At 39.1% G+C, this 14,711-nt stretch overlaps 3 protein-coding genes across 3 annotated transcripts in view; all 3 read left to right on the top strand.

The window, feature by feature from the left end:
- The window catches only part of angpt4 (angiopoietin 4), a 57,116-nt gene extending 50,866 nt beyond the window's left edge, over positions 1–6,250 (top strand). The window contains exons 7-10 of the mRNA XM_069678641.1: positions 359–460; positions 541–707; positions 1,515–1,648; positions 2,246–6,250. Coding sequence (XP_069534742.1) covers positions 359–460; positions 541–707; positions 1,515–1,648; positions 2,246–2,406 — 564 coding nt within the window. The 3' untranslated portion in view covers positions 2,407–6,250. The remainder of the gene's footprint in view (positions 1–358; positions 461–540; positions 708–1,514; positions 1,649–2,245) is intronic.
- Positions 6,251–7,423: 1,173 nt separating this feature from the next.
- cox6c (cytochrome c oxidase subunit 6C) lies at positions 7,424–12,492 on the top strand. The gene is made up of 4 exons (XM_069678532.1): positions 7,424–7,501; positions 10,075–10,189; positions 12,096–12,228; positions 12,358–12,492. The coding sequence occupies exons 2-3, from the start codon at positions 10,085–10,087 to the stop codon at positions 12,219–12,221; spliced, it is 231 nt and encodes a 76-aa protein (XP_069534633.1). The 5' UTR covers positions 7,424–7,501; positions 10,075–10,084; the 3' UTR covers positions 12,222–12,228; positions 12,358–12,492.
- A 1,085-nt stretch (positions 12,493–13,577) lies between these two features.
- The window catches only part of LOC138605856 (serine/threonine-protein kinase 4-like), a 42,805-nt gene continuing 41,671 nt past the window's right edge, over positions 13,578–14,711 (top strand). The window contains exon 1 of the mRNA XM_069678310.1: positions 13,578–13,970. Coding sequence (XP_069534411.1) covers positions 13,927–13,970 — 44 coding nt within the window. The 5' untranslated portion in view covers positions 13,578–13,926. The remainder of the gene's footprint in view (positions 13,971–14,711) is intronic.

Raw genomic sequence — 14,711 nt, 5'->3', positions numbered from 1 at the left:
AAAATATAAAAGAAAACAAAATTGCTTGACTTTAGAACAATTACACAATTAATGGATTTGTCTATATAAAATATTTGGCAGCTAATTTTTGTCATTCTATGAGCAAAAACTGGAAAAGTTACAACATTTAGCTCCATGATGAGAGAATGTCCTTTTTCTCTTTTAAAAAGTAATCTTAAACTTAATATCTACACAAGACACTGGAAAGACTTTTGACATTTTCACAGATGACAATAAAGATAATTAAAAATTGCCTCTATTAAAAATTGTGTTTTCTTATGTTAATGTGGCCAAATATCTCTGACATTTACTATACTGAAATGACAACAAAAGTGTACAGACGTTGTTGTTCTTGTAGGTGTTCTGTGACATGGAGACTGCTGGTGGCGGGTGGACGGTCTTCCAGCGGAGGTTTAACGGCAGCGTGGACTTCCAGAGGAGCTGGAGGGAATACAAAATGGTCAGTTTGTCTTCTTGATAAATAACAAATGAAGGTTTATATAAGAAACGTTTGTAAAATCTGTCCATATACTTCTGCAGGGTTTCGGGGACGTGTTGGGGGAGCATTGGCTGGGAAATGAAGCTTTGTACCTGCTGAGCAGCCAGCGTCAGTACTCTCTGCGAGTGGAGCTGAGGGACTGGGAGGGAAACCCCGCCCACTCCCAGTACGACCGCTTTACACTGACCAGTGAGAGACAGCAGTACAGGTAACTAACATTAACTCCAGTATATGAAGAAACTCTGTACAGTGTACACAATGACTACATAAGTTGCCTTTCAACCAAAAGTACCAGGAACATTTAGTCCCAGGAACAAAGATGACGCCATCAAACACGAACGGGCCAGTATCATCATATGTGTGACACTACAGTTAGCCTGTTAGCATGGAGGAGATTCAACTTGTGCTGTCTTTGATTTGAGTGATCGTGCTTTATTGCATTGCAAATTGAATCATTCAATCAACACTCCTCTGAAAGCAGAAGTGATAAACCATCTTGAAGTACAATGATAACAGTGATCTTGCAGCTGCAGTCTGTTAAACATGGCGGGTGAAATAAAACACTGCGAGTACTCGACCAATCAGAAACGATCAGCACTGCAGGCCCCGCCCTGAAAGTTCCTGGACCTTTGGAAAGTACTACCCCCCGAGCAGGGACTTTAAATCAATTACCCAAAAAGAGCCTACAGCTGAATATGTTTATGAGAAATTAATTAATTGTTTGGTCTACAAAATAAAAGACTGCAATGAAAAATCTGACCTGGACACTTTGGCAGAAGAGATTGTGTATTTCAATACGACCTTCTCAGGTAAATTAGTAACAAACATTAAAACATATATTAAAAATAAAAACATGCATACAGACAGTTATAAATGCACACATATGGACATACAGGTGTTGACAAAGTCATAAACATTGAATACATTCATGCACATGCCCATAAAACAGTATGACTTCACATGCATTAATCCTGACATACATTCTGTATGCATTCATCTGCCTCCTCTATCTCAGGTTGTATCTGAGAGGTTACAGCGGTACAGCGGGGAGGCAGAGCAGCCTGGCCACCAATGGGATCGCCTTCAGCACACGAGACCAGGACAACGACAACTGTGATCACTGCAAGTGTGCCCTGATGCTCACCGGAGGTAACACGTCCTTATCTTCTCTCCTCTCTGGCATTTCTGGGCACTGTGGTTGCTCCATGATCTTTGATCATCTTTGATGATGATATTTATTATATTACTATTGATATTTGATATTGATATTATTTTTTGGCATTTGCTTTTTTTGATAGGATTATGAAGACAAATCATGATGAAAATGATTAACTTAACTGAGTCATTAAATAATATATGTCTGTCATAAATCACACAAAAAGAGAACATTTTTGATGATTACAAAAACACACATATTGTTGTGTCATAAGCGGTATTTTCCCTTAAGCTGAACTTTTTTTAAAACACCAGTCTCTGTCACCCTTCAGCACGACATACGTCACCTTGTGTCAAGGCCAAAACAAACGGTTCTTAAGTTCTCCTCAGCCTCCCTTGAGGGGCTGCAATCCATTATTAACTTAATCATTCCAGGCAGAACCTCAAACACTGAGGACAATACTCTAGTGGTCCCCATTAGTCAGTGAGTCATTTAAAATCACAGAAAGTCAAAGAGAAAAAGAAAAATAAGTAGAGGCAGTGAGACAACCTGCTCATCCTCCTTTTGCCCCCTCCTTCTCTCTCCATCAGGTTGGTGGTTTGATGCTTGTGGTTTCTCCAACCTGAACGGTATCTACTACACTGTCCTCCACAACATCAGGAAGCTGAACGGCATCAAGTGGCACCACTTCAGAGGCCCCAGCTACTCCCTGCGCTCCACCTCCATGATGATACGACCCTATGACTTCTAACAATGCCCCTCCAATCCCAGGATGGTAGAACCCTTTAGCCTGAGGATTGTCTAGTATCATGATGATGCCCGCCCTCCGCCCTAGGACAGTCCAGTATTGTGAATATATGACTGTCTGCCTTGGGAATGTCCAGTATCATGATGGGATAACTCTCAGCCTTAGGCCCATCCAGTTTCATAAAGGTTCGACCCCCTTCTTTTGGATTGTCCAGAATCTTGATTCTGAGTCTCTCAACTTTTGGATCGTCCAGAAAGATGATGTTATGACAATACGCCCTATGACTGACCAGTATCACGATGGGATGACAATCTGCCTTTTGAACATCCTGTTTAATGATAGTATGACTCTCAGCCTTCGGACTGTCCAGTGTCATGATGGAATGACCGTCAGCCTTTGACCGTCCAGTATCAGAACGATACAACCTTCACTCCGAGAAATGTCCAGTATCATAATGGTACGACCTTTCTGCCCGGGGACAGTCCATTATCGTGATGGTATGATCCTCTACCCTATGACTGTCCAGGATCATGATGGGAAGACCCTCTGCCTTATGAACATCCTGTTTATTGATAGACTGACTCTCAGCCTTACGACTGTCTAGTGTCATGATAGCATGACTGTCAGCCTTCCATTGTCTGTTATCATAAAGACACAACCTTCAGCCTTAAAACTGTAGTATCATAGTGGTACAACCCTACTGCCCTTGGACGGTCATTGGAGGATCATTGAGTTACATGTTGGCATGGCCCTCAGCCTTAGGACTGTCCAGTGACATAATGGAATGACTGCCACCCTTCGACCGTCGAGGATCATAAGGGTACAATCTTCAGCCTTAGAAAGGTCCAATATCTCAATGGTACAACCCTCAATCTTGTGGCCCTCCTGTGATAGTATGAATTTCAGCCTTAGCACTGTCCAGTGCCATGATAGCATGACCCTTAGCCATGACTGTCTACTATCATAAGGCACACCCTTATGATCTTGAGGGTTGGTACAACCCTTCTGCCCGAGGACCTTCCAGTATCATAATAATACGACCCTGAGCCTTAATACTGTCCAGCATCACAATGTCAGACCCTCTACCCTGGGACAATCTTGTATCATTATGACCCTTGGCCTTAGCATCATCGAGTATCGTGTTGACATAACCCTCAGTGTAGGACTGTCCAGTATCATGATGGACCCTCTGCCTCAGGACCTTCAAGTATAATGATGGTACAAACCTAGGGCTCCCAAATACTCTCAAAATGCTTTAGTGCTGATGTGAGATTTCTACAGCATCATGATGGTATGACTATACACAAGACTTCAAATCTCAAAACCCTTGATGGTACAACCTTTTACAACTCCTCTTGGCTCCATCATGGAACAACTTTGACTTTGGCGGATCCTCAGATTTACAGCCATAATATTCAAACAAGAGTCCGAAACATCGTCTGCTTTTCTTTTTGACTCTAAGCTTCTCTGGATCCATGAGCGGCTCAGAATAAGATAGAACACAACAAGTTCTAAGAATATGTTATTTGAACGTGTTGTTCTTCTTTCACATAAACAGCAATGGCGCCAATGCATCATGCAAGGTGCTAGTCCATATATCTGCATCAAATCATCCAAATCATTGCCCAGGGACTCTTCAATAGTGGGAGTTTGGGTTTCGAATCACCAACCCTGTCATTTGGGGATGACGTGAAAGTGATTGAAGAGGAAGAGATTAAAGGAGATACACTTGTTTGTACATTTAACAAATAAGACTAAATAGTCTAGTCAGTTGGGACTTTGGACACAAGCCCCGGGGAGAGTTTCTATCAGAGAAAAACAGAGGTGGTGCAGCAAAGACTTGGCACATATTGACAAGACAAGACCTTCCTCCTGAAGGCTGGAGGTCTGAACATCAATCACCTGCTCCGGGGCACATTGATGTCTTCCGTTGGCAACAAGTTTCACATGCCAACAATCAATGTCTTCAAACTCTGTCTGACTGTGATATCTTACTGTATGCTAATAAAGGTTTACCAGTAAAATGGTTGAATGTAAGAAAGAAAGAAATCTGACTTCAGTACAATCAAAAATCCATCATATTATGAACATCGATTATTAGGATGGCTGATGGAATGAAAACCCATTTTACAGATGTTGAAGTTAAAAGGATATGTTCTGACTCAGAGAAATCAACGTGTTAAAGAATGCTCACCTAACTTCTCTTAATTTGTCCTTTAAATGAGGCTTTTAAAGTTCACACACATTTAAGGCATCAAATGAGTTACAGTACATAGTATAATAATGTATTATAAGCTATCAATGGATGAGATTGTCCTTGTTACCATTTGAACTGTTTTTATGCCACACAGCTGTTACGACCCCAAATGACTGACAGAATTTCATTTTGCAATAAAAATTAAAGCAGGCAGCTGAGATAACAAAGGTCACATTACAGCTCATGTATCATTACCAGTGAAGGTTTAGGTTATTGGTTCCACAGTGTAATAACTGGACAGTGTATGTATGAATGTGAGTGTACGGCATTTGTCAAAGACGTGAGTGACGGTTCTTGATTAAAAGTTGTTTGTGTAATTTATCAACCTGCTTCAGAAAAATGTTTTCTTAACATGAGAAGGCTGAAGAAGCAGGACCACTGTACAAATGTTTACTGTTGATTAAAACTAAGAGTAACCAAGGAGTATGACTGATGTCTGTGAAGGGGAATGAAGGGGAACCAGCCATGACAGTAAAAAAGCAGACAGTTAACATCATTGTAAGTGACAACTGTGCAGCAGGTTTTCTAGAAAACTCACATCCTTTTAAATATCTAGCAGCCTATATGGTGTTGAAGTCAACAATAAATACTTCTGCAAATCGCTATCGCTAATTTAAGCTAAATGCTAACATCAGCATGCTTAAATGTGCATAGTCACAATGGTAACATGCTGAAATGTATCATGTATAATGTTTAACATGTTTCCCATCTCAGTTTAGAAAGTCAGCATGCTAACATTAGCTTATCAGCACTTAGCACAAAGTACAGCTGAGGCTGATGAAAATGGCATCGCCCAAATTATTAGACAAATCAAATATTTGACGTGATGATGGCGATTCAGGTTTGGGTTGTTACAGTGTGTTGTTAAGAAACTTTATGGCAAACAAGTACTTTAATGTCTAGATTCTAAAGTTAAATTTCTAGCAGCAGATGGTGTTTAAGGAAATGGTCAGAGTATCACCACAAGAGGGGGATTTCATCCTTTGGGTAACATGAATGTGTCTTCAAAATTTCACGAAAATCCATCCCATAGTTGTTCAGATAATTAGACACACTTCTAGCGTGACTAAAAAACTACACTACCCAGTTCTATGTGCCTTCAGTGCTTGGCCAGCCAGCAGAAAACCTGCATACAAACAGCTTAAGCTGCTTAATCATCCTGCTCAAATCAAATCTAGTGTTCACTGGGATATTCTATTGAGAGCAATATTTCAGATAACTCAATTACACATATTTCCTCTTTGTAGTGGTACAAAACAACTGTTTTAATAAGGTTAAAAACATTAACATAATACATGCATGGTGGTTAAGCTAAATAATATCAGCCTGTTTGAGTTCTTGAGAAGCCGACATATTATCATTGTCTCTTTGCAGTTGCCGCTAAAATACAGTTTCATATGTGTCTGATTACCTTTTAAAATGCACTTTATGGATAAGAAGTTGGTGAAAATGCAAAACTGCATACGATTAATCTTTTGCAGATTTCATGTAAACATATTTTCTTATCTACTGCATATGTGTAGTAAAGCTTGTCCCTTCATCTGTCAACAGTGTTCAGTATTTTGACCAATAAACTGTCAATAAAGCCGGCGTGAGTGTTTCACATGTGGTCTGTGTCGTGGTTTTGCCTCTCTCTCTGCTTTCAGCTGTCAAAAAAAGAAATACGGAATGGCAACACATAAATGTCTTCATAAAGAGTCACTTTATAAAGTCACTTGTATATGCATTTCCAATGACATCCTGTATATATTAGTTTTCTGCATAATTGAATTAACGTCTAACAACTTTGATTGGAAGTAAATCAATTATTTCAAGATATATTTACACCTTTTTTTTTAAGAGATTAGATTTTCTTTGGTTGAATGTAACATTGCAGTAACTAAATGTGCTTTCTCCTACTGTTTATTACACGTATGCAATATTGCATCATAATTATTTGTCACAATTAGTAACAAGAAAACTTTTTCCCTACTTTCTTTTTGCTTTTTGCTTGCATATTCAAAGATTAAAATCAACCTGTGTTGCACTTGCATTTGCACTTAAAGTTATTAAAATATCACACATTGGTATCGGTAAACAGTTGAATAGATAGAAAGGTCAAATCAGATAGCATTTCCTTTGGACTCTCTAACTACTGTAGATAGTATTTACTGAGTTAAAAAAAAACACAAGGTAGATAAGGAAACAAAGAGATGTTGGATACCGGATCATCATAAAGCAAACATTAAGCCATCTGTTCCAGTTTAATTTTATTTATATTCAGTGATCGATGATTTTAAAGCTGAGTGTAATTAAAAAATGCCTAAATAAATGTTTGTGAGAACGCAGAGATAGGTCACATCAGTGTTGCTCTGCCTCCCTCTTGTTGTCAAACTGTGGCACTACAAAATATTTAGTTTACTGGCAAATTTCCTCTCAGCGGTTTATACGTACATATAATGTAAAAGAAAACGTCATGAGTGTAGTACAGTTCCCCAGATCTCAACAACTTCTTGGCCTAATCCAGTACCGCTAATAAAATAATAGCCCTAAACGATTCAGAAATTATCTCCTGTCAGGCTTAAAATTCATTAACAAATGTAAACGTATTCAACGATAAAACTGAGTGTTCTATGTTAGATTCCGCGAAAGTAGCTTTAGTCTTTATATTGTTTTATTCTTAACAGAGGATTGTGTTTGTTTGGTCGCAGCTTGCCTTTTCCCCTCCTTGACCTCAACTGCTCCGACTTCGCATTTACAGGATTTAATTTTGTCCCTCAGTGGCTCCAGTAGAATCTCTTCCGGTAGAACAACGCAGCTGAAGTGTGTTAGCGGTTTGTGTGAAGGTCGTGAGTCCAACTTGTAAGTATTCATTAAAATTACACTGTATAAATCTGAGCGCCGAATTTATATCAAAGCGTAATCCTTTTTCAAATGAAGAACAACTGCTTTAAATTATGCCATAGTCCTGAAATGTTGCCACTCTCCTCTTATGTCTCCGGCTGTAAAGCAGATAGCTGTGTCGAGCTAGCTAATGCTAACTTGACATGATATGTTATCAGGCTTTAGCTAAATGCTAACCCTAAGCTTGTACCCTTACTAACTGTAGGTGAAACATTAACGTCATGTGTACAACAGTATAAGAAGAGCTGTGTCTGAACTAACGTAAGCACAATACAAAGAGAAGCAGCCTTCCTGTCGTGTTTTGTTTATGACATTGTCCTACTTTAACCCCAACGTCATGGCAAACTGTTAGCGCTACCATGATTTCCTTCCTGTTAATTTTTGCTAGAACCTAACTGAGAAAGCTTTATTATGTTGTGATGATGTGTGAAACTACATTGTAATATAAGACTGGTGTTCCTGGAAGTAAAGTCTCGCATATACAGAGAGGTCACAAGATATGTACAGTGTGAGTGCTGACCTGACTTGGCAGCGCTGCTTAATGGCGATCTACATTCAGGGGCACATTGATCCGCTAGTTATGTAGGATTTAATACTTACAAGACATGTGTAACTACGTCGGTGAAAAATGAAATAGGTACTTAAAAAAATACTAAATTATTAAAATAATTTAGTATGTTGTAAACAAAGTAGTTTATACTTCGAGGTGAGTGAATAATATTAACTTTATAATAATAACGTTATTTATATAGCACCTTTTAAAAACAGATGTTTATAAAGTGGCAGGCAGGAAGATTACAGAATACAACTCCGATTACAGAACATTCAACAATGAGGCCAAACAGAGAGTAGTCAATAAAAGGCAAGAACACAATGCAAACACAAAAGATCAACAAGAATAAAGGCAATTAAACGGAATAAAAGTGAAACAAAGGCAGTTAAAGCAATAAGCAATACAGATAAAGAGATGAATAAAGAAAAAAAAAAAGGTTATAAAAAGATGATAAACACATCACATCTGAAGGAAAAGAGTTAAAAAGATTTGGATCAGTAAAAGATAAACCTTTTGGCTAAGAGTTTGAAAATACGTTTTCCCCTTATGAACGTATTTACCGGCCACTCAGTTATGTGTACCACCTCCTAAATCCATGTAGAACTATGAATATTGGCACCTGGTACCTCTGTAGATATATGGAATGTATCATGTAATCACTGACTATCACTATAAGGAATTGCTTTAAAAGTATTTATTTATGTAATAAAAACCAGGTGCCCAAACAGCCAACATTTAGCCTGCATTCAGCAGATGGCAGGTGCAGAAATCATTCCCTGTAGTGGCCACAGTTACTGCCTGAATGTTTTGCTGAATAATGTCACAAAGAAAATGTAATTCTTTTCAGTTTTAGACAGCTGACACCTGTTATTGGGGTGGGACAAAAATCTCTCACAATATATCGACAGCCCCACTGGTGTGATACAATCATCGTATCACGGGCACCGAATATCGATATTTTAAACACATTTCTAAACAGATATGTCTGCCAAGTTGAGTCACAGCATCGTTGGTTATTTGTGAGTCTGACACCCAATCGCAGTGAATAACACATTAATCCTGCACGTCACCTTTTTAGGGGCATTTTGTGTTCTTCAGTTAAGCAGGTAGCGTTTTGTATCATTAGGCCTATATGTATGATTGTCTTGCAATATATCAAACATCGCAGAATCGCTGTATTGTGATATTTTCATTATCGTGGGTCGCGTCTCGTGAGTTACCCTACGATTCCCGCCCCTACTCGTTATCCATGATATATATTTTATACTTCACAGTTAATACTTTGTTGCAATATCTAATCTTTTAAAATATGATTTTTAGGAAACATAAGTGGCCCAATCAAAATGATGTTCAAATGGGAATAGGCATTCACTGATAATTTCACTCCAGAATGACATTAAGACATTAAAAGAATAACCTTGATGTGCATATACACCTTTTCTCTTCCACCACCACCAACCCTACCATGTTAAATGTATACTTTATTATGTTCATATTGCTCAGTTTACAAGACTTACACCTCAGTTTTGCTAAAGGTAAAGGAACATTAAATGGTATTTAAGAAGACTTCTGTAAGTTACATGGCCCAGTTTACATCAGAATGCTATGGGATGCAGAATAATGTTGTCTTAAAGATGTGAGTTTTAAGTTAAAGCACATAATTGATATTAACCACTAGACACAGGACGAGCTGGGGCTGCCTGTAGTGTCTAAAGTGGACACTTCTGACATTAAATATAAGAAGGACTAACCAACACAAAAACATCTGGACAGTATTTATTTAAAGAGCGGATCTGTCTCGAGCTGTTCCACTCAGAACTGAGCTCGAAGCGACAGACTGTGATGATGCTACTCAGGCTGTACCGTTGTTGGAGAGTGCAGTCATCACTTACGTAAAGGTATATGCTGTATTGATATTTGGACTGCTCACTCCAGTATTAGATTAAACTTGATTTTGTCTTTATTTTTCCTCCTGCAGCTGATCCATCATGTCTCTGCAAAAGCCTGTGATGAGGGGGCTGCTGGGAAAGCGTCTGAGGTTTCACCTGCCCATCGCTTTCTCTCTGTCGTTCATAGCTGCGATCATGTTCAAGGTGAGAGGAGGACACGCAGCCACATGGCTACACCCTCACAGATAATGAGGACACATGATGCTGGGAATAATTTTACAGAGCTTTTAATAACTAATACCTCAGCTGACAGATTCCACCCAGTTTGTTTGTATTGTGATAACAAAACTTTTATATACTGTGGGTTTGTTTGGTACATGTGTAGAATACAACGCAATCTACACTTAGAGCTGGGCAGAATTAGATTGATCAATTTGTAGATTGTTTTGTTTTATGTTTGAGAACAATGAAAAAAACTCCAGTAGTTCATAGTAAAGCAGGATTTCTCCTCAGATGTGTATTAATGTCAACATGACGGCATGCTCTAATAGAAGTGTTCTAAAAGAAGGCCCGTCAGCTGTAAGTGCTTTTTCTTTGCATCTTCCGACCTAAAACAAAACTCTGACCGCTGCTCAGTTTGTCTGTCTGTAGTACCTAATGCTCGGCCCACACGAAAAGATTTTTCAAGTCTTAACAGATGTGTAAAATATGAGAGAGCCCACACATGACGGCAGATAATCACAGATTGAACAGTTTTGTTCCTGTAGTGTGGAGAGCAACGATACGACCCAAACAGCACACCACACACTAACAGAGTCATTCACCAACAACCAGAGTCCGACTCTCACAGCTGGAAGTCTCACTAAATCTCTGGCGCTCAAACGAGACTTCAGAGTAAACAAACATGGCGGACGACGGGCAGGAAGAGTTGGCGATGATAGTTTTTGGACTTTTTACTGAAAATTCAAGAAGAAAAAAGAACGGCGTGAACATGGGCTGTCCATGTTACTTCATGCTACACGTTTGCTTTTGTCGCCATGGCTACGGTTCCTTCTTCAGTCAGCTCACTTCCTGATTGGCTATTGTTTCGTCCCACATGACCGGCACAGAGTGCATGCTCGGCTGTCCTCGGGGTTCCCCCCACAAAACAGGATAACGTATCGTAAATATTGAACATGATTAATATTTATGACTTGAAATCATTGCAGCCATGCAGAACACTCTTAACATCCCTCACACCACTGGAACATGTGGAGAGATCGTCTTTAGAACCATCGGGGGCTTTGCTTACAATTGTTGGAAGAGGGGAAATCGGGCCGATTATCTTGTAGTGTGTACCCCGCTTACGAGCAGCAGAATGACTAAGACATTCTACTATCTCAAACATGCAGCTGATTCGAACAAGCATGTGGCGCTGTGAGTTGCACAAGACGGCAACAGCCCAAGATCACCTGCACATAAGGTGGTTAGACGTGCTGTAGCGAAGCAATTTAAAATCATAAATTGTGTTAAGACACAGGAGAATTAATTTTAGGCTGTATCTCAGCCCTGTGTACACCTTTGCCCTTCAGTTGACCCTGCTTTGACTTAAATATTTTAGCATATTTGAACCCTGAAAGCTTCAAGGGATGCAAAAAGAAGCCAAATATACAGCCTATGAATGACTCAATTGTTTTTTTGCATTAAATGCAAGAATATGTCCTGACCTAACTATAAGACCACCTCTCAGAGGGGCAGACAAAATGCAGGAAAACTCACATCTTGGGCCGTCGGTTTAGCTCGGTCCGTAGAGCAGGAGTCCCATGTACAGAGGCAAAGTCCTCGTCTCATTGGCCGTGGGTGTGACTCCAACTCCCAACCCTTTGGTGCAGGTCATCCTCGCTCTCTCTCTTCCCTAAATTTCTTTTGTCAATCTTGTCAAATAACGGCAAAAGGGCTAACAAAAAAATCTTTAGAAAAATCTTTTCTGTCATGGGAAGATTAAAAAATTGGAATTTAACTGTAATGTTTTCTCTTTATATTTAAATATTTTATCGTGAAAGTCGTCTCTCTTTCTAAGGTTTTGATTTGAAATAGAAACCAAATCGATATGTTTGTTTTTCCCCCTCAGTACGGTGTGACGGAGCCCAGGAAACAGGCCTACGCGGACTTCTATAAGCAGTACGACGCTGTCAAAGACTTCAACGCCATGAAGGAAGCTGGCGTCTTTGAGAGTGCGCGGCCATCTGGGGAGTAAACCCACGGTGAGTCTTTTTAATGGGGGACGTTTGATTAATGTATCAGTGCAAAAACAATGCAAGAAGAATGAAGAAGACAAAGGCTAACCACTGAATCTGTACCGAATTGTAACGTCTTATATTTTCTTCCTCCAGCTCCTCGTCCCCGTGATTCATTCCTGGTCTGAGGATGAAGTTCCTTCTCGCCCCTCTTGGATGTTCTTTACTGGTTAGATGAGAACATCGCTATGCTGTTTTGTTCCTCTAAATAAAATATTCTTTTAATGTTAATTCTTTGTCTTGTGTTCTTTTGAAAATGTTCAGTTTGCATCAAAAATGCTCATTGCTGTGGTGCTGCCGTTAGATTTTTATAGTCCCATACTTATTACCATAATGTTTTTGTGCTCCTCATGGTCTCATCACCATGTCCTCAAATATTTGAATTTATTTCAGCTGTAAGTCTCCATTGCTTTTGTGTATTATATGTGGGATAACATTTTACACAAACATCTGGCTCAGAAATCTACTGTTTCTCCCAAATAATTTAGATTTTTTGTTTTACTTCACCAGAGGATAAATCTAAAAAAATATATAAGAAAATAAATGTGGAAAAATATACAGGAGAACATAAAAAAAAAAGTAAATGTAAAAAATATTAATTTATTAAATGTAAATGGAGTATTTAGGACATATTTAAATTATTAAAGGCATTTTATCATGTCCTTTTATTTAGTTTTACTTTTGTTTTATATAATTTATTTGCATCCAATAGTTTTTCCTCATTTTTTCTGTATTTCAGATGTTACTCAATGAGGGACCAAGCTTTCAATCAACTTGTATTGGGTGGATTGTCCTTCTCAGACTTTTAACGACATAAAGAAGTAAAGTAATGAATTGAATAAATACAAAAATAATTCAGACATTGTTTGTAGAAACACAACAATCATAATGTGATTGAATTTTAACTTATTTAATATTTCAACATTATTTATTGTTCTATTTATGTGTCCTTACATTTCTACGTGACTTATTTTTTATTTATTTATTTTAATAATAATAATACATTTTATTTATAAGCGCCTTTCAGGACACCCAAGGTCGCTGTACAAAAAACACAAACAAGAGTAAAAACACCAACAAGGGTAAAACAGACCAGATAAAATGCATTAGGAGTGGGTGAGGGACAGTGCTTAGATTTTGACAGATTTATACTTTTTTATGACCCCTCTATGACTCCATAAAAAACCCAACGAACTCATCGCTGTTATTCTGTGTGAAGTGGCGCCCCCTCCTGCTCATGCGCAGTACTGCAGCCTTTGTTCGGCCCGCCTTCCTGCTCTCTCTCTTCACTACTCTTCCTGGTTTTTACAACTGGATGTCACAGCGATTGTAGAGCGGTTTGTCAAACAGGTCTAAAGTTGTCCGGACACGGGAGGATGATGAACCTATCGGCGGATATACGACAGCTGGGCGAAGTTTGTTCACCGTGTAAAGCTCGTTATAGAAAATGATAAACGGACGTTATGTGTTTCCGGTGGTAGCAGGGACGCTGCTGTAACAGAACGGGCTAGCTGCCCTGCTAGCTGCTGCTAGCAAGTTAGCGCGCTAGTACACGGTAGTCTCCGTTAGTTTTAGCGTTGAGTGTGTAGTTTGAAACGCTGACAAGCTCGGTCAAGTTTCTCCGCAGACGGCTGAAAGGACTCCGAGTGTTTGGAGGAGGACAACATGGAGAACAAGGACAAAGTACAGATGAGGAATCACCCTCGCAGGTAACGTTCAGCTCAGGATGAAAACACACGGGTTCAGATGTGTGACATCCTCATTGATTTTGTCTGTCTGCCTGGTGTTCGTGTGAAGTTAGCCGGATGGAAATTAGCCCAATTCCAGGTCATTGCAACCAAGTATTGTGTGAGTAAACTAGAACATATTACACAACTGACTGTCAAGGAAATTAATGAAAACAAAACATTTTTACATCTTTTTTTTTTTATCAGCTCGACCTTTTGAGTTTATTAAACCCTCTTCAGCCGACATACCACATTTTTCATGAGCCTTTCTGCCCTATGAATTAAATACTTTTTACTTCATTATCACTATGTCCTGAATGTAGATCGTTTAGCTTTGACATATCAAGAAAATCTAATGTGATTATGTAATCCTGAACTACTGTAACAGCAGAGGATTACATGAGTTACATGAGTCCACCTCTTTTTGAGCCAGCCGTGTGAATCTGTTGTCTTCATGTGTTGTGTCAAATCCCTGAGATTTGTCACTTTCAAACCCTGCTGATCCAATTTAATGCCTTAAATCTATCCTGCGAATCTTGACTCAGCTGCGTTAATCTCTGTAGGTTTAACTGAATGAGCTCCAAGCAAGTAGAGGTGCAGTAAATCATGAATATATGCAGATGAGATACGAATTAAAGTCAAACTAATAAAGTGTCTCAGGAAGGTGTTGGAACACCACGTCTTGATAGAACAGCATCCGTGATCCTCGGCAATGGCTCTGCA

The sequence above is a fragment of the Semicossyphus pulcher genome, unplaced genomic scaffold, assembly GCF_022749685.1.
Source record: "Semicossyphus pulcher isolate SPU_LCO1_2020_fin unplaced genomic scaffold, fSemPul1.0.p SCAF_3, whole genome shotgun sequence".
NCBI classification, from domain to species: domain Eukaryota; kingdom Metazoa; phylum Chordata; class Actinopteri; order Labriformes; family Labridae; genus Semicossyphus; species Semicossyphus pulcher.
The sequence above is the reverse complement of the archived record's forward strand: the minus strand, read 5'-3'. Positions and strand labels throughout refer to the sequence as shown.